At 37.6% G+C, this 19,468-nt stretch overlaps 1 protein-coding gene across 1 annotated transcript in view; it reads left to right on the top strand.

Moving 5' to 3' along the window:
- The window catches only part of LOC135707678 (uncharacterized), a 38,203-nt gene extending 23,685 nt beyond the window's left edge, over positions 1-14,518 (top strand). Inside the window, exon 3 of the mRNA XM_065229528.1 lies at positions 125-14,518. Coding sequence (XP_065085600.1) covers positions 133-5,877 — 5,745 coding nt within the window. The 5' untranslated portion in view covers positions 125-132 and the 3' untranslated portion in view covers positions 5,878-14,518. The remainder of the gene's footprint in view (positions 1-124) is intronic.
- Positions 14,519-19,468: the final 4,950 nt, after the last annotated feature.

The raw sequence follows: 19,468 nt of genomic DNA, 5'->3' as shown, positions 1-19,468 counted from the left end.
TTCATGCCAAACACTGTAGAATGCTTTTTCTATGTCTATAAGAGCAATGTCCAGATTATTTTGAACGAATAGACATGAAATACTTTTGATAAATGTTACTAATAGATTATTATTTTCTTTTTAGGGAAAATAATGGAGCCCACCAAAGAACCAGGGACCTATGAATATGGTGGCAATACTGGCAATCATGGCAACAAATACGAAGAAGATTTAGCATTGGTGCTGTTTGAGCGAGCATCTTTCGGGAAATCAGCATTCAAACTTGCTTCAGAAATGAAGGACGCTGGAAAATTTGACGACGTAGTCATAATTTTCGAAGAACAGAAGGAAATGTGGTTAATCCAAACCAAACACAAAGGCAGCTCAGGTGATACAAAACCATTATCGTTCGACAATTTTTTTCCGAAGATGTTCAAGGATAATCAAGATTTTGCTCTTGTGAAGTACATACAGTCATATTTAGATGTCATTCAAAAAGATGTATTCAAGAAGTATAAGAAACGATTTTTTATCCTAACCAATAAATCATTAGACGTTAGCGATGGAAAGCTTAAGGAATTGGTGGGCATCGAGATCTGTGAGCAAAGTGAAGTGAACCCAATAATGAAGTTAGCTAAATCCGACAATTGCTACATAAGATTCAGACCAAAAGAGGATAACATTGAAGAATTACTGAAGTTGATGAACTCTGAAATAACTGCCATTAGGGATGCGATCATTGAATCCTTCAAACGAGGAAAAGCATCGGACATGCTGACGAAGCACAAAAAACCATTGCAGAAGATCCTGCAAGATTTAATTGCAAATTCAAATAGTGATAACTCAAACAGCCAGGTCGATACCACCCATCAATGGTTGTACAATGAGCTACTAAATAAGATTGACAGACAAGCAAAGGTAAACATAGCAAAAAATAAAGCGTATCAAGATCTGATGAAAGGTAGCTCTAGGGACACACTACCTACATATTTAAATGAAGAACACGTGAGCAAGTTCTTTCAGAATCTAATTTTCTGTGTAGACCAACCAAATGATCTAATGACAACCGTCGAGGATGATCTTCGCTTATGGGTGAGAACTTGGATTCCACCGGATGATCTTGGCAAGCATTCGCCATTAGGGGTGTCTTTGGAAAAATTTAATAAATGTTTTAAAACTTGGATCAATCTTAGTAGTAACAAGCATACACGAAAGATTTACTTAACTGAAGCCGAGGGACGTAAGTGTGTCAAAGATATAACGGAAGAACTGAGTCATAATTTATCACAACGTGAAAGTGAGTACATAGGAAGAAAATTAATTGCAAATAATCATATTGTAAGCGACCATAAATTCATCAAACGATTAATAGACGACCCAGAAGAGAGCAAATTTTCTCTCTTCATCGGAGAGCCTGGTATGGGAAAAACAACTATCCTCCAATACATTGCCTTCGAAGTTCAAAAGAAATCCGATATTGATGTGTTCTTGATATATTTGAATAACTTACAGGAAATGCTCAAAACGGGCTGTGAAAACTTAGAAACGATTTACACAATTCTTAAACTGACTCTTTCAAAAACAAGCTTGACAATATTGAAAAACAATCTAGAAAACAACGCAAATCGGTCTATAATCATGTTTGATGGGTTCGATGAGATCACTTTTCATAACGAGGCAATCGCCATGTTTAAGCAAATATTGTCAAAGAAGAATAATCGAGTGATTGTAAGTGGAAGATATCATGTCAAAGGTATTCTTGAAACAGCTTTTGGAGCAAGGGCAATCAGATTGATTTCTTTTGAAAACGATGAACAAATGGTGTTATTAAAAAAATCATGGAAAACTTCTGATGATTCAGAGGAATTTAAAACTTATTCAACTCAATTGCTCAAAAAATTCTGCTCGGACATAACAAGCTATGAGTCTAAATTTTTTGGGATTCCACTTATGATACGATTGTTGGCGGAAGCATATTCTGATGATTTCAAACAATATGTAAATACTGTTCCAAATAATCGTGCACAAGATATTTTCCCGACTGAAAAATTTAATGTTGTCTCATTGTTTAAAAAGTTTGTGCAGTTTTCGTTTCAAATCAAATGGAAGAAAAAAAGAAACCAAGATGCTTACCGAAATATTGACACGCAAAGTGATGAAGAAGAGAAGTGTCTTTTGAAACACTTTATTATTGAGCATCAAATAGCTGCCTGGCATCAGATTTATAGGAATAACCATAAGGAAGTAATCACATCGGGTGAACACAAACCATTTTACAATGACCTCCAAATAAGAATCAAAAAAGGAACAGAGCACTCTCCTCTATTTAATATTTCAGATGGCAATCTTAGATTCATACACTTATCCTATGCCGAGTTTTTCGCTGCAATGTTTATATATGATTGTATCCAAAAATGCAAAGCAATTTTGTACGAAACACTTGTTGATCATGAAACCGTTCGAAGATTTTTTTTTAAACTAACTGAAGAACAGTATTCAGAACAATCAGAGCAAATGATTGTTCTGAGCGATATTTGTAAAGAAAAAGCTGAGGTTGCATTCTGGGCATGTGAAGCAAGTTCAGTAAAAGTAGTAAAGGAACTACTACAAAATAATGATTTAAAAACTAAAATACACCAAAAATATGGATCGTTGTTACACACTGCGACGTATGCTGGGAATTCTGAGCTGGTTTTATTTCTACTTGATTATGGCATCGATGCTAATATGATCGCCCACTTTGAGATAATTCGAGGGTATGATAAAAACCTCAATACAAGTCCTCTGCACATTGCAAGTGAATATGGGCATCTAGAAATTGCTAAACTTCTCCTCGATGGATCTGCAAATGTGGATCATCAGGATGAAGAAAAAAGAACACCTCTACACTATGCAAGTAAAAATGGGCATTTAGAAATTGCTAAACTTCTCCTCGAAAGATCTGCAAATGTGGATCTTAAAGATGCAAATAATAGATTACCTCTGCACTATGCAAGTGAAAATGGGCATTCTAAAATTGCTGAACTTTTCCTGAATAAACCTGCCACTGTGAATCATCAGGATAAAAAGAATGGAACACTTCTCCACTATGAAACTGAAAATGGGAATCAAGAAAATGCTGAACTTCCCCGGAATGAATCTGCCAACGTGGATCATCAGGATAGAACTAATAGATCACCTCTCCACTATGCAAGTAAAAATGGACATCTAGAAATTGCTGAACTTCTCCTGAATAAATCTGCCACCGTAAATCATCAGGATAAAAATAATAAAACACCTCTCCACTATGCAAGTAAAAATGGACATCTAGAAATAGCTGAACTTCTCCTGAATAAATCTGCCAACGTCGATCATCAGGATGAAAATAAAAAAACACCTCTCCACTATGCAAGTGAAAATGGGCATCTAAAAATTGCTAAACTTCTGCTGAATAAATTTGCCACCGTAAATCATCAGGATACAAATAAAAAAACACCTCTCCACTATGCAAGTGAAAATGGAAATTTAGAAATTTGTGAACTACTCCTGGATAAATCTGCCTACGTCGATCATCAGGATGAAAATAATAGAACACCTCTTCACCATGCACTTAAAAATGGGCATCTTGAAATTGCTGAACTTCTCCTGAATGGATCCCCAAGTGAAAATTGGAATCTGGAAATTGCAATAACTCTCCTCGATCGATCTGCCAATGTGGATCTTCAGGATGAAAATAATAGAACACATCTCCACTATGCAAGTGAAAATGGGAATCTAGAAATTGCTGAACTTCTCCTTGATCGATCTGCCGGAGTGAATCATCAGGATAAAAAGAATAGAACCCCTCTCTTCCATGCAAGTGAATATGGGCATCTAAAAATTGCAAAACTTCTTCTGGATAAATCTGCCACCGTGAATCATCAGGATAAAAAGGATAGAACACCTCTCCACTATGCAAGTAAAAATGGGCATCTTGAAATTTCTGAACTTCTCCTGAATAAATCTGCCAACGTTGATCATCAGGATAAAAATAATAGAACACCTCTCCTCTATGCAAGCAAAAATGGGCATCTTGAAATTGCTTATATTCTCCTGGATAAATTTGCCGTCGTGGATCATCAGGATAGAACTAATAGAACGCCTCTACACTATGCAAGTGAAAATGGGCATCTTGAAATTGCTAAAATTCTCCTGGATAAATCTGCCACCGTGAATCATCAGGATAAAAAGAATAGAACAGCTCTCATTTATGCAAGTGAAAATGGGCATCTTGAAATTGTTAAAATTCTAGTGGATAAATCTGCCACCGTGAATCATCAGGATAAAAAGAATAGAACAGCTCTACACTATTCAAGTGAAAATGGGCATCTTGAAATTGCTAAAATTCTCCTGGATAAATCTGCCACCGTGAATCATCACGATAAAAAGAATAGAACAGCTCTCATTTATGCAAGTGGAAATGGGCATCTTCAAATTGCTGAACTTCTCCTGGATAAATCTGCCACCGTGAATCATCAGGATAAAAAGAATAGAACAGCTCTCATTTATGTGAGTAAAAATGGGCATCTTGAAATTGCTAAAATTCTAGTGGATAAATCTGCCACCGTGAATCATCAGGATAAAAAGAATAGAACACCTTTGCACTATGCAAGTGAAAATGGGCATCTTGAAATTGCTAATATTCTCCTGGATAAATTTGCGGCCGTTGATCATCAGGATAGAACTAATAGAACACCTCTCCACTATGCAAGTGAAAATGGGCATCTAAAAATAGCTGAACTTCTACTGAATAAATCTGCCACCGTGAATCATCAGGATAAAAAGAATAGAACACCTCTCCACTGTGCAAGTAAAAATGGGCATCTAGAAATTGCTGAGCTACTCCTGGATAATCCTGCCATCGTTAATCATCAGGATAAAAAGAATAGAACACCTCTGCACTATGCAAGTGAAAATGGGCATCTTGAAATTGCTAACATTCTCCTGGATAAATTTGCGGCCGTTGATCATCAGGATAGAACTAATAGAACACCTCTCCACTATGCAAGTGAAAATGGGCATCTAAAAATAGCTGAACTTCTACTGAATAAATCTGCCACCGTGAATCATCAGGATAAAAAGAATAGAACACCTCTCCACTGTGCAAGTAAAAATGGGCATCTTGAAATTGCTAAAATTCTCCTGGATAAATCTGCCACCGTGAATCATCAGGATAAAAAGAATAGAACACCTCTGCACTATGCAAGTGAAAATGGGCATCTTGAAATTGCTAATATTCTTCTGGATAAATTTGCGGCCGTTGATCATCAGGATAGAACTAATAGAACACCTCTCCACTATGCAAGTGAAAATGGGCATCTAAAAATAGCTGAACTTCTACTGAATAAATCTGCCACCGTGAATCATCAGGATAAAAAGAATAGAACACCTCTCCACTGTGCAAGTAAAAATGGGCATCTTGAAATTGCTAAAATTCTCCTGGATAAATCTGCCACCGTGAATCATCAGGATAAAAAGAATAGAACACCTCTCCACTGTGCAAGTAAAAATGGGCATCTAGAAATTGCTGAACTTCTCCTGGATAAATCTGCCATCGTTAATCATCAGGATAAAAAGAATCGAACACCTCTCCACTATGCAAGTGAGAATAGGCATCTAAAAATTGTTAAACTTCTCCTCGGTAGATCTGCAAATGTGGATCATCAGGATAAAAAGAATAGAACACCTCTTCACTATGCAAGTAAAAATGGGAATCTTAAAATTGCTAAACTTCTCCTGGATACATCTGAAATCGTGAGTCATCAGGATAAAAAGAATAGAACACCTCTCCACTATGCAAGTGAAAATGGGCATCTAAAAATTGTTAAACTTCTCCTCGGCAGATCTGCAAATGTGGATCATCAGGATAAAAAGAATTGAACACCTCTTCACTATGCAAGTAAAAATGGGCATTTTGAAATTTCCAAACTGCTTCTTGAGCGATCTGCCAACGTGGATCATCAGGATAAATTTAAGAAAACACCTCTCCAGTATGCAAGATTCAATGGGCATCTTGAAATTGCTGAAATTCTCCTTGAACGTTCCTTGATTGTTTCGATGAGATCACTTTTCATAACGAGGCAATCGCCTTAAGCAAATATTGTCAAAGCAGAATAATCGAGTGATTGTAAGTGGAAGATATAATGTCAAAGGTATTCTTGAAACAGCTTTTGGAGCAGCGGCAATCAGATTGATTCCATTTGAAAACGATGAACAAATGATGTTTTTGAAAAATTCATGGAAAGTGTCCGATGATTGCTCGAAAAATTCTGCTCGGATATAACAAGCTATGAGTCTAAATTCTTTGGGATTCCACTTATGATTCGATTGTTGGCGGGAGCTTATTCTGATGATTTCCAACAATATGTAAATACTGTTCCAGATAACCGTGCACAAGATATTTTACTGACAGATTTTTTTTCCTTTATTTTTAACGTCGGTCTCTGTTCCGCGATCTAGTGCCAATCACCGACGGACATCGATTGCCATCCATTGGCGGCAACCGAATGTGCAGGAAGGCAGCTTCCACACGTCGAGTTGCGTATGTTTCGGTTTGGGAACACTTAATTTTACATGACATGTTTGCTTACGTTCCATAATTTACGTCAAAGATGGATTACGCCTCGTGTAAAAATAGTTATTTTTAAGTGTGCAACACACATGGGCCGGGACCAACGGTTTTACTTCCCTTCCGAAGGAAGATGTGACCAGATATTTTTATGCCTCAGAAAAATCCCACCGACCTCGGCTGGGATTGAACCCAGACCCATTGGGGTGTTAGAAAGCAGTCACGCTTACCACTAAACCACCGGCGCCGGCCGACAGAAACATTCAATGTTGTCTCATTGTATAAAAAGTTTGTGCAGTTTTCGTTTCATATCCATATATATATATATCCAGTGGGCAGTGTGCTCTACACTCCAAGTTCCCTTTCTTTCAAATTCGCCCCAAATTTGATATTTTACCCATTTGAGTGCTGATTAATCACAATGAAACATTGTGACAGAGCACGGACTTGAGGTTACTAGCAAGGAATCAAAAATATCTCCAAATGTCAAAATGACAAGCGATCAACGAACCGAATGATATCGCTATGTCAGAAGTGGAAAGCAATAATGATATAATCTTCTTCATTATTTTTCATGACAAGCAGCCTGTGCGCCACAGCTCAGTCAAGGCGGTAGAAGGAAACGTGCAAATTGTTGGCAAGCTGCTTCACGAAGCAAAGCCGAAGATGATACACGTGTGTTAATGGGAATTTTTTTGTTATGTCTTTTCTCGATCCAGATTAAGCTATGTCATCATCCGTGTATATTGAAACAAAGCAGGCAAGCAATATATCATTATCCTTCTACCACTCCGATCGAGCTATGTTACAGAGCGAGTTTTTCATGGCAGTCGTAGCAACCGTTTTGTCAGTATCATTGGTTGCTTTATGTGTTTGGATTCACTGGTTACTAGAGTATTAAATAATCTAGGTTCTATTTAGGATTATATCTGAAAAATCCAAATCTGCTCAACGCCCACCAAGTTCAGTGAAAGTAGTCAAATAACTAATACAAAACTAAAAACACGAAAAATATGTAAAACAGCCAAAAAGCTTATCTTCCATTTAATGCTACTTAATTAATTTTGGTATCCATGACATTGCCAACCCAATGTACAATGTGCAGTCTCCATCAGCGTCATTCTCACTTAATAACTAATCTAAATCTAATCCCTTGAAGTACTCATCCTCTAGGTAAAAATGTCAAGATCACAGGTAAAAAAATCAAACTACAACGTGTAGAATCAGAACCTACCTAACTAATAATAACCAAAGGTAAAGTAAAGGAGAAAAATCGTTTCAAATCTCTAATAAGGAAAAAACCCAAAGGCTTGGTAGCCATCATAATGAAGTAATTGGGTTGCTAGCGGAATGCTTAAATAAAACAGCGAAAAGGGTTGTCTTCCATTTAATTTCACTTAATTAATTTTCTGATCTTGACATTTTTACCTATGGAATGAGTACTTAAGGGGGTTAGGTTTTTGGTCTTTAGTGAGAATGACACTGATGAAGACTGCACATTGTAGTCGAAATACGTATCTGTCATGGATACCGAAATTAATTAAATGGAATTAAATGGAAGATAACCTTTTTCGCTATTTATTTAAGCATTCCGCTAACAACCCAATGTCATTACTTCACGAAAAATATAGATCTTTATTACACACTGCAACGTATGCTGGTAATTCTGAGCTGGTTTTATTTCTACTTGATTATCTAATCACCAAACTAGCGCCGGTGGTGAAGTGGTAAGCGTGATTACCTCTCACCCCAGCAGGCCTGGGTTCAATACCAGTCGGCGCCGCCGGGATGTTCTGTTCACGCCTTCCTTCGGATGGGAAGTAAAGCCGTTGGTCCCCGGTTCATGAGTTGATGGGTCGATAGGTAGGGTCCAGGTGTGGGAGCTGCCTTCCTGGCACGTCGGTAGCACTGGTGCTCAGCACGGAAAACAAGATCGACGGAAAAAACAAACCAAAAGGGTCTAATCGCCAGCTTTGATATATTTCAAGATTATGATAAACACCTCAATACAAGTCCTCTGAACACTGCTAGTAAAAGTGGACATCTATAAATAGCTGAACTTCTCCTCGATCGATCGCCAACTTTGATCATCAGGATGAAGAAAAAAGAACACCTCTCCACCATGCAACTGATTTTTTTTATCACTTACCATCGCACGCAAGGAGTTGCACTTCGACCAACTGTAGATGAAATGCGTTTGTTTTGAAAACCTTCGCTGTCACGTACGTGAGAAATGAACAAATGAGTTCATTATGCATCAGTACATACGCGTTTGTTGATATTCACCAGTGCTTGATTATCTTACTCAAAATAGTCCAAATCAAAAGCGATCCTCAAAAGCAGAATTATCAATTTAATGTTGGGCAAAATCATATATTGAATATTGTCGACCCCAGAGTCATAAACCTTGAGTTTTTGTTTTTGTTTTGATTTGTTTTCCGTCGATCTTGTTTTCCGTGCTGAGCACCAATGCTACCGACGCCAGGAAAGTAGCTCCCACACCTGGACCCTAATTATCGACCTATCAACTCATGAACCGGGGATCAACGGCTTTTACTTCCCTAGTGATCAGAGATGTTATACCTCAGAACATCCCGGCGGCGCCGACTGAGATTGGACCCAGGCCTTTTGGGGTGATAGGTAATCACGCTTACCACTACACTACCGGCACCGCTCTTATGCCTTGATATTATTATGAATTTAGCATTTGGCAATAATTTTCCATCGATCTATGTGTTAAAACCAACACAACACGATCTGCAGCGCTATATTTGTGTAAAATGAAAATAGAATTTTCCTTCAAATGTCACTGCTGTTCTCAATGGTGATATCTCTCAGAAATTACCCATACACTTAGTTCCGTTGATTGTTAACAGAAAGCAATGCTGTCAACATATGAATGGTACCTCTATATATGCATTTAGGTTAGCAATCGAAGTCCCTCCTTGTTTACATGTTCTGCACAAAAAATACATCCGAGATCCCTCCTTTTTTACATATTCTGCAAACAAAATACTTTCTAAGCCCCTCCTCTAACAGGATTTCCAGCCGTTTTTTTTTATGTATGGGGCGGGGCAGAAAGTATATTTTGTGCAGAATATGTAAAAAAGGAGGGAATCCAAATATTAATCAAAATGCATATATAGAGGTACCAGACATGTTTTGCAGTGTCAGGTACTCTATTTTGTGTTATATGAGAGGGAAATCACAAAAAAAAGGTTCATCAAAATACATGGCATGTTGAAAAATTGAACTAGTGAGAGCGAATTTTCGCTCTCAAATTTAATCTCTGGGGACTGGTAGTAAAGCGGGTATAAATGTATGGAGAAAAATATTATTTATGTAATTGTAACTTGTTTAAACATAATTTCCGGGAAAAAAACTGAACGAAAAAGTTCCTGACTAAATTATTTAGGCCCTTTTTATGACCTGAATATGTACCGAAAGCGAATTATTCCCACTTCTCTCAATTTCTATATGGGGATTTTTATCACTTCCTACCAGCGGAACATCTCTGTGAAAAATGGCCGAACGATGTGATTAATTGATCCTCAAAATCATCCCCACCCAAATGATGACTAATAATAATATTGACAACAACAAAAGCGATAGTGAAAATCCAGCCACAAATGGTGATACAGCTTTGTCACTATACGGGCGAGGAGATTTCAGGGGGGAAAAGTGCGGTTCTAGAGCAAATTGTAAGCTAACTCGGTCACTGTCTCATACAAAAATCCAACATGGCTGAATCATGAATTTGACACATTAGAACACCTATGTATATGTAGTCATCTTGGGACTAACACAAGTGTTGACTTTGACACTCAGAGGTTGCCTTGATCAAAAGAATGTTGATGTATCGAAATTCCAATTCATGCAGGTCTCCGAGCAAAGTCCAGAATCAAAATGACGGCAAATAGAAATCAAATTTTGATATCAACATCAAACTGCCGGTGGTGTAGTGGTAAGCGTGATTACCTATCATCCCAGCAGGCCTGGGTTCAATCCCAGTCGGCGCAGCCGGGATGTTCTGAGGCCTAATATCTCTGATCACGCCTTCCTTCGGAAGGGAAGTAAAGCTATTGGTCCCCGGCTCATGAGTTGATGAGTCGATAGGTAGGGTCCAGGTGTGGGAGCTGCCTCCCTGGCGTCGGTAGTATTGGTGCATGGCACGGAAAACAAGATCGACGGAGAAAAAAAAATCAAGGAAAAAAAAAAGTGACATCATAATTTGATTTCAGTTTATGTGATTGACAAATTTGATAACAAATTTTGTTTTCATTTTGCTGTACATTTGCTCTTCAAAAATATGTTGTTGCAGATTTGTTTTCATTACCTTAGTATAACATCAAATTGAAAATTCGTTTTGTTATCAACAGGAAAAATGAACATCAAATGGAGTTTTCAGCTTGCTCTTACTAATAGCAGAATTAGTTTTCAATTTGATGTCGCTGGAAGATTGTTTGCTTTCAATTTGCGACCAAAACGACAATCCCCTGAGCATCGACATCACAATATCAAATGTTGTTTTCAATTTGATCTCAGGCTTTGCTTGGGTATTTGTTAAGGTTGTCTTCATTTTCAGCTCAGTTGAGTGTAAAAAAAATTATTTTTATCAGCACTGAAATTGTTAAGCTTCTCCTCGATCGGTATCTATCATCAGGATGAAGCATAAATAACACCTCTCCACTGTGAAAGTGGCGCAGCAAGGCGAACAACAGCAGAATTTATTCATGATTATTGTGAACTGCAAAGGGAGCATGGTGATGATATTTAACGGAAGCAAAACTTTTCCTCAATCGATCTTTCATAGTATATGCATAAGATTAACTACGCAGCTCAAGACAACGTCAATGATCTCTGGAGTAGAAAACCGCATACATTTCATATTAAACCATGAGAAGATTATTTGTGGATAAACTCAGATAAACTTCTTTCCCGCAGTGTACAGTCAATTTTAGTGATTCGATTAAAAAGATCCAAAATTGATGTCATGTAAGGGGAATGTGGTATATTGAGTTATTCTGTGTATTTTGCTCGAAACGGAATTTCGCGGAATAATTTAAAGTTGCAAGCAGAAAATTACGAATTGATAAACTTCCAAGTTAACGGGATTTTACGGAATTCCGATGATTTTGTTTACGTACAGTGAAATCAAAAACCAAAATTATCAAACTCATATTTACCATTTTCAAAATAATCATAAATAGTCACAGACTTATCCAGGGAAATTGGCAATTATGGGTCTTTCCGGGCCTGAATAGACTACCGCATTAGTGAGACGATGACCCTGGCGATAAGCTTCAACCAATATTATACTCGGATTATATCCGACATCAGAGTTAATCAACACGACTCTAAGCAAACATATTGGAGATCATCCAAACAGGTTCGGTATTTAAAGTTAACTAGAGCTCGAGCTTACCGCCATTAGAGTCCTGGGTGGGTGACTATAGAATCGTGAGGTGTCCCTGCTGGAGCAGAATCCGAACATAATTCACGAGGTATCAGTAGGAGTCTCTTTTCTCTGTGACAGCTGTATGATATGACGGATCAACCAACTTTCATTTTTTCACATTTCTAATTCGGTTGATTTTAAAATTTTCAGTCCAGAGAAATTTAAATTATTCAACTTTATCATAATTGTCTGTACAACTATAGCCAAAATCTCCTCTTATTGAATTGCACTAAAAAAAATTCTCCGGGAGAATATTTTAAAACCAACCGGTTTAACATTTGTTGGAGAAAATCCGATGTAGGGTAAGTGCACCAGTATTACCCATAGTTTCCATTGAATAACAATGTATGTGTCATATCGTGAATATGATTTGAACCAACAATATTAACAGAACTCAAGACCTCACACTTGTAAAAAACGTTAAATATCGCCAAATCATAGCCAAAATAGAAGCATGGTCAATATAGGTGCATTTCCCTTACATGAATATTGATTAATCCGGCCTTTCGGACACGGCGTGAGCAGAATCAACATCCACACTCAGCTCACGAATGAGAAGAATAGGGAAATAGAGGAGGCCTCCGTCCAGTCTCTCCAACAAGCACAACCGAGTTACCTTGTGGCGTGGATGTTTTCTTACGCCAGACCGCACAACATATGTGAAACTTCGAACCGGATGTCTGCAAGTTTAAAAATAGTTGTGAATATTGTTAGAAGGCAATTTATTAATGTTCCACATCTCATGTAAACATTGCAAGTCCTAGAAAATATTTTTTTTCGAGGTGGCACTAGATTTTTGATGTTTCATGAATTTTAATGTCAGTTGGCGTCAACAAATAATAGGGTAGGTGTTTTCCAGTAATAATGGTGTTCCTATAGTTGTGGTAGAGTGGTTATGATGGGAAACCGTCGGTAGATCTCCTAAAATAAAGCAGAGTTGCATATTTCATACCCAAAATTAGCCTGAAATTGACGGAAAACAATTAATTTTCCTGATGAACGTGGGCGTCTTAGTGGAATACCTCTATAAAGAGAGAGAGAGAGAGAGAGAGAAGGATTAGTAATTTTCATTTAATTCCACTATTTTATTTGCTTACCCTTGACAGATACGCGTATTTCGTCTACAATGTGCAGACTTCTTCAGTGTCTTGTACTAATACTTGAGTGTTGAAATAATAGTGGAACTCATAACAAACCAATGCATTCCACTATTAAAGAAACCAAAGTTAGCAACTACCACAACAACTGGAACAGTGTACCTATTAATAGAGGATGTATTTGCAAAAAAATCATACAATTTATTCACAATGTAATATTTTCCTAGCAAGCTAGAGATTGAAAGCTGTAGATTGATGTATAAAATAGTATGTAGAACATATATTTATTTTATAATAAATACATTGGCTTAGTTCCACTATCACTGGCTCACCCACCCTAATTGATCTCCGAAATGGGGAAATTTCTCCATTTTCAAAAACGCAAACATTACCGATTTACCGCTAAATTAAATCACGGCCAATTGAGCCCAAAATTGTTTAATACACATTTTCACAGTAATTGGTACCCTAATGAATATACATTTTTACGTTCATGTGGATTTATATGGGTCATTAGGCTGAATGGGTCATTAGACCGAATTTTGAAAAATTAAAGATTTAAATTAGTTTTTCTTGAATGGCTTCAAGGGTTCAATCCCAGTCGGTCCCGTCGGAATTTTGTGAGGAATAAAATCTCTGATCAGGGAAGTAAAACCGTTCGTCCCCGTTCAGTGAGTTGATGGGTCGATAGATAGTGTCCAGGTATGAGAGCTGCCTCCCTGGCGTCGGTACTTGACAGAGATTGACAATAGATCGACGGAAAACTAGTCAAGGAAGAAAAAGCAGCAATAAATTAAAAAGTGGCAGCAATAATAGCAATAGAAAATATATGTTTAGGCAATAAAAACCTTGTATGACCCAATAATAATCGATTCATTTCAAATTGTTAATCTTGAAGTAGAAATAGAATACTAAACATCAGCATTAAAAATTAAAATGTGCCGGAAAAACATTAGAAATTTTCCAACCAAGAAGTCATTTTTTTTTAGGTTTTATTGGTTCTTTTTCAATTTATTATCGTTCGCTTTTTGATGTTATAGTGCTTCGATGCCTCTTGAGGGTTAACATCGTCAGAATTAGTGATGTCTGAAATTTACTCGATTAATGGAGCGCACAGCGAACGAACAGTAGATATTCGACTAATTTTAAGCTAACATAAGATCGTCCGGGCTATTGAGAAAAATTAAAATATTCATATGGCAGGCAAGATATGTAACTAGGATTAAGATCGCGGCCAAACCATTAAAAATCAAAACTTCAAAAAACTGTTGACACCAATCTACAGGAGGTTGATTAAATAAACATGGGTTTGTGTGTGTGTTTGAACTTCTATTACAATCAGAAAAGATTTCGTTTGTTCAGAAAGAAAATCCTTAAATTATACCTCAAGAAACTGGGAAATGCCAAACAGGGTTATTCATGGGCATAGCCAGGATGCAGAAGTTAAGTGAATGCACTCTGGAGATAGCGGAACGGTCCTCCGGATGAGGGGTCAATCTACGAAACTAATCCTAGACCTACGCAATTTTTTTCAACTCTAAGAACTGTGATTTAAGAATGAATTTGAGATCGTGACATAAACATAAACCCGGATGGCTTTGGGACCGTCCTCCAAAAGATCCGGAACATCAGTAAAAGTGGTACCCTTTCGATTTGACCAACCGATTGGGACAATGTAAATCTCGGACGGTGGTTACATTCAATTATTCCTAAAGTTTCTTCGAGAGCGTGGTTTAAAGGATTGGGTCGATGAAGTCGTGACTTCATTCGCGTGATGAGTGGACTTATGTCCAACCGCTACTCGCTAGATGTGCCTCTCCATAGAAAACACCTCGTGGATAACAACATCTGTCGGTGTGAAAACGGTTACAATGACATCGATGACGCAGTTTGGCAATGTACGGATAATGACGCCGACAGAGAGCGACTTTTGAATACACTCGAGGCCCAAGGCAGCCCTTTAGCCCGCGATATCTGCTATATGTAGTCGATTTATGTGTTACTGCAAATGTCTACCAAAGTAACAATTCAGTAACCATTTAGCATCCACTCTGATTTATGATGGTTTTATAACGGCAATGAACAATCCATTTAGTTTAAATATAGCATTTTAAAGTGTAAAACATTCCTGCTTAGTAATTCAGCTTTTTACTGTTTTAAAAACCTTTTATAGTCTGGCAAGAAAGTCAAAAACTGTCTTGTTTTAAAAATAAATTTAAAACAGTTATCAATCTCTCCATAAAACTTACAGTTCGGTAAAACTGTAGAAGAGATGAACTAGCCTTAGGCTAAAAATCTCTCTAATAAAGGAAAAAAAATCCTTAAAACTGTTCTGTAATTCAAGCATTAACGTCATTAGCAATTGTTTATTAATGTCATGATAAAATACTTTATAAACGTGTTCTATCATTATAAAGGCAACCATAAAACAATTAGGTTTTGCATTAGAGAAAAACGCATTTATTGTCGCTTTTTAGCCTTTTTACCCAATTACTTTGTTTACAAATTGAGCTTAAAAGATGGTTCCTCATAGTTAATATATGCCAAATTTATGACAAGGAAATCTCGAAGGATAGACGAAGTAGGATGAAAAAATCAAGCCAATTTCAGATAAATTTACTCCTTTAGAAGAACCAGCACACCACCAACGACTGACCATCTGTCGGAGAAGAGTAAAGTGAGCGGGGCCCTCGAACTCATAAAACATTGTCTAAAGTTGAAAAACATACCAGCCTTCTCCAGATCTTGCGATGACAAAATAACAACCGACAGCAAACCACTGGAACTGTTAGTTAGAGGAGATTAGCTGGTTTCCGATCCAAAGCAGTGATTTTATTCGGCGATAGACTCTTCGAAAATTTCATTCAACCGTACATCTCTGCATCATTGGATGGTGCACTTCTGTTACCATCCGGAAGAAGAGGATCTTTTTCGGGAACGATTGCGCTTGCAGCAGTTCGAAATGCGAAATGTTGTAAAACAGTATCGCAAACTATCTGAGTAACTGCTCCCAATCCATTGGGAGAAAACCGCCTGGAAGAATCCTGGATCTCGCAGCGCAACTATCGAAAGATAAACAAACTTTGACGTTTAACTTCTTGCAGGCAACTTTGCCTCCATAAATGCTGCCATAAATCTGAACGGGTTAGGATCAAGCAAAATGGCTTTAGATAAATACAATTCAGCCTGCAAGTTTTCTTCATAAAAGCCATTTTAAACCCTTATTAATTTGTTAAGGAATTCTTGAAAGCAAAACAACTTTTTCACAAATGACCCATGAAAATCAATTTTTATGCCACCGCCATGTTACAAATAGTTTGCTTATTTTTTACAATCTTCGATTTTCAATCAATATTTCATTAGATATAACTATATTTTGGTAAATTTACCAAAGAGCAACAATTTAAATGCGATAATAATAAAAAAAAACTCGGCCAAGCTCGATCTGAAGAATATATTTTTTTTTTCAATGTTAAATAATTAGTCAAATCGACGTTTTACGAGGGTGGACTTAATTTTTTCGTTGTTTTCACGTACATTTCACGTAAAATTTAATATGACACTTAAAACTAGGCCACTTAATGAGAACTATTGTAATAAATTTGGATATTCAACAAGATTTTTATACCATCAGTTTCTATTGCATAATTTATTGATAAGATCGGATTCATAAATCCTTTTCTATCTTGATTGATGTTTTCCTAGTGGATTCAGCATGCGGCTAGGGGAAATGGTTCGGAAAGGGTTTTTATTGTTGCTGAATAGCTTTTATTGTAATTTTAAAATGGTTCTCAATGCGTTCGTCATACAACCTTTTACAGTAAATCAATCTTGAAGAGCTTCGAGAATACACCCTTCAGAACCTTCTCCAGGGTGGGCCAACTAGACATATTCTAGTCTTAATGAGGTTTTGGTGGATGCATTAATGACAAAATAGTCTTGACCAGAGGTTTATGAATGTTGTTTTAAAGTTGCTTTGTAGTATTTCATAAAACTTAAATGTTACTTGGGTAGTGTAAGAATTTAAATCTTTTGTTGTCTCTCTTCAATGGTTTTTGTTTGTCTTGTCCCCCCGCCTCGATAAGTCTCGTCGTCGTCCACTTGTCACCATACTCGGTGAAACTCCAGACAAATCTAAGCCACACTACCGTTCATACCTACGACAACAACTATATACAACTAACCCTCGATCTACAATTTATTTTTCAAAACATGAACTGATGTGTTGGATTTCTGCCCACACCTAGTCTTAATGTCAGCATTTGCAAAATCTGATTTCGGAACGTTCGCCTTCGAAATTCTGGTATCGAAAGGATGATCATCTTCAGCACTCTATTCTGAGTTTGTAGTACTTTGGATGATTGCTTGATTTGGGCCTATGCGATCCACCACTAATCTTATATCATTTTTACCCTTAGGTACCTCCAAAAGTGATGAACAGTATGATTTGTCCATCGAATCTTGAAAACTCAACATGCCTACATGCAGTGACTGAATTTCTCCAGGAAAGTTCATCTGATGTTCCGTTTGGATTGTATCTAATAGCAGTGTCCCTGCCCAACAACGAGCGTGCTTTGTTGATTACATACATTTTTTCCATGTAGCACCGTTTGTTTTTTAACCTGAAGACATACTTCAAATCTTCACGTACATCGTACGGGTTAGGCAAAAAAGTGTGCGTTTGATTTGTACTGTCGCATTAATGGCCCTTCACTCGTTTTCAACTTCTATTCAATTTGCATACTTCCGTACTATAACGGAACTATCTACCTACCCTCTTCTAAGACCACTCTCTAGCTAATAAATTACCACACTAAAGCTTCATGTTAGATAGCATTTCCAACTAACTCTGATTATTAAGGTGTTTTTTAGTCGAAGGCTAGTTCATCACGACAATCCGACAAAACAAGCTTTTAGTCAAGCCGGGCTAATCCTCTGCTGGCACACGCCCGCATATTCATACAGATATTTTCCAACACTCTGGAAACTCCATTTACGAACCAAACCGGGAGTTCGTAAATCGAATTTGTGGGTAAAAAAACTCGATATTTGGGATTTACTTCGTAAAGTGAGGTTTTAGAAAATATTGTCAAAATCATCACAATATTGGCATTTTTGAAATCGGAGTGACCTTTGGAAACCAGAAATTCATTTCTGACTCCATTTTGAATTCTAAGATGGCGGCATCCGGTTAGAGAAAAACTGGAAAATGCTTTCAAACAATCCACAATATGGGTATTTTTTAGAATCGTGGTGACGTGTAGAAACTGGAAATCTATGTCTAAAGCCATTTGAAATCCAATATGGTGGCTTTTGGAAACTGAAAAAAACATGGAAACACTGTCAAATACCCCACAATATGGGTATTTTTTTGGAATCGGGGTGACGTGAAGAGTTCGGAAATCTATGTCTAGTGCCATTTTGAAATCAAAGGTGGTGGCTTGCGGTAATTTTACTCATGGACATTTTGTTAAAAACCACTCAATATGGGTATTTTTTGGAATCTGGGAGCCGGGTAGAAACCGGAAATCCATATCTAACGCAACTTTTAAATCCAAGATGGCGCTTCCGGCTAGATAAAAACTGGAAAATTCTGCCAAATTACCCACAATAGAGGTATTTTTGGAATCGAGGTGAAGTTTAGGGACCGGAAACCCATACCTGAATTAATTTTGAAATTCAAGATGGTGGCTTCTGGTTACAGAAAAAAATAAAAAATACTATTAAATAACCCGCAATATAAGTATTTTTGGAATCAGAGTGACGAGTAAGAACAGGAAATCTATGTCTGATGCCATTTTGAAATCAAAGATGGCAGCTTCTGGTTAGCTGGGTGGCGTAGCCTGGGCAATGTTGCCAGTTCGGCAATAGCAAAGTGAAGAGGTGCGATGCGAACCATAGTACGGTGATAGAGGAAATTATTCACCAAACTCGAGTGTCTGTTCACCATGGAGGTGCGACTCAAAACGGCGTCTGTTCTCCATGTTAGGAGCGGCTGATCACCGTCTTAGTGCCTGCGTGGGACTCTGAACAGAGCTCTGCACGATGGTCCCCCGGCAAGACAGGGGGTTGGGGCGTCCTGGAAAAAATATAAGGTTGCAAATACCGGAGAAAGATATAAGGATGGAACAATCGGCACAGAGCTACGCGACGAAATAAAGACTACGATTGGAAACTCGGAACATAGAACTACAAATCGCTTGGCTATCCCGCGCAGCGATAGGTTAATCTATGACGAACTTCAACCACGCAAGTGCGAAGTCGGAGCACTGCAGAAACTTTGCTGGACGGGACAAAAGGTATGGAAAACCGGGCATCGAGCGGCTGGTAGCGTTGTGAAAAATCCTT

Source organism: Ochlerotatus camptorhynchus, unplaced genomic scaffold, assembly GCF_037179485.1.
Source record: "Ochlerotatus camptorhynchus isolate MF236.1 unplaced genomic scaffold, CSIRO-AGI_Acam_v1.1 ptg000316l, whole genome shotgun sequence".
Classification (NCBI taxonomy): domain Eukaryota; kingdom Metazoa; phylum Arthropoda; class Insecta; order Diptera; family Culicidae; genus Ochlerotatus; species Ochlerotatus camptorhynchus.
Note: the sequence above shows the minus strand (reverse complement) of the source record. Positions and strands in the feature narration are given on the sequence as shown.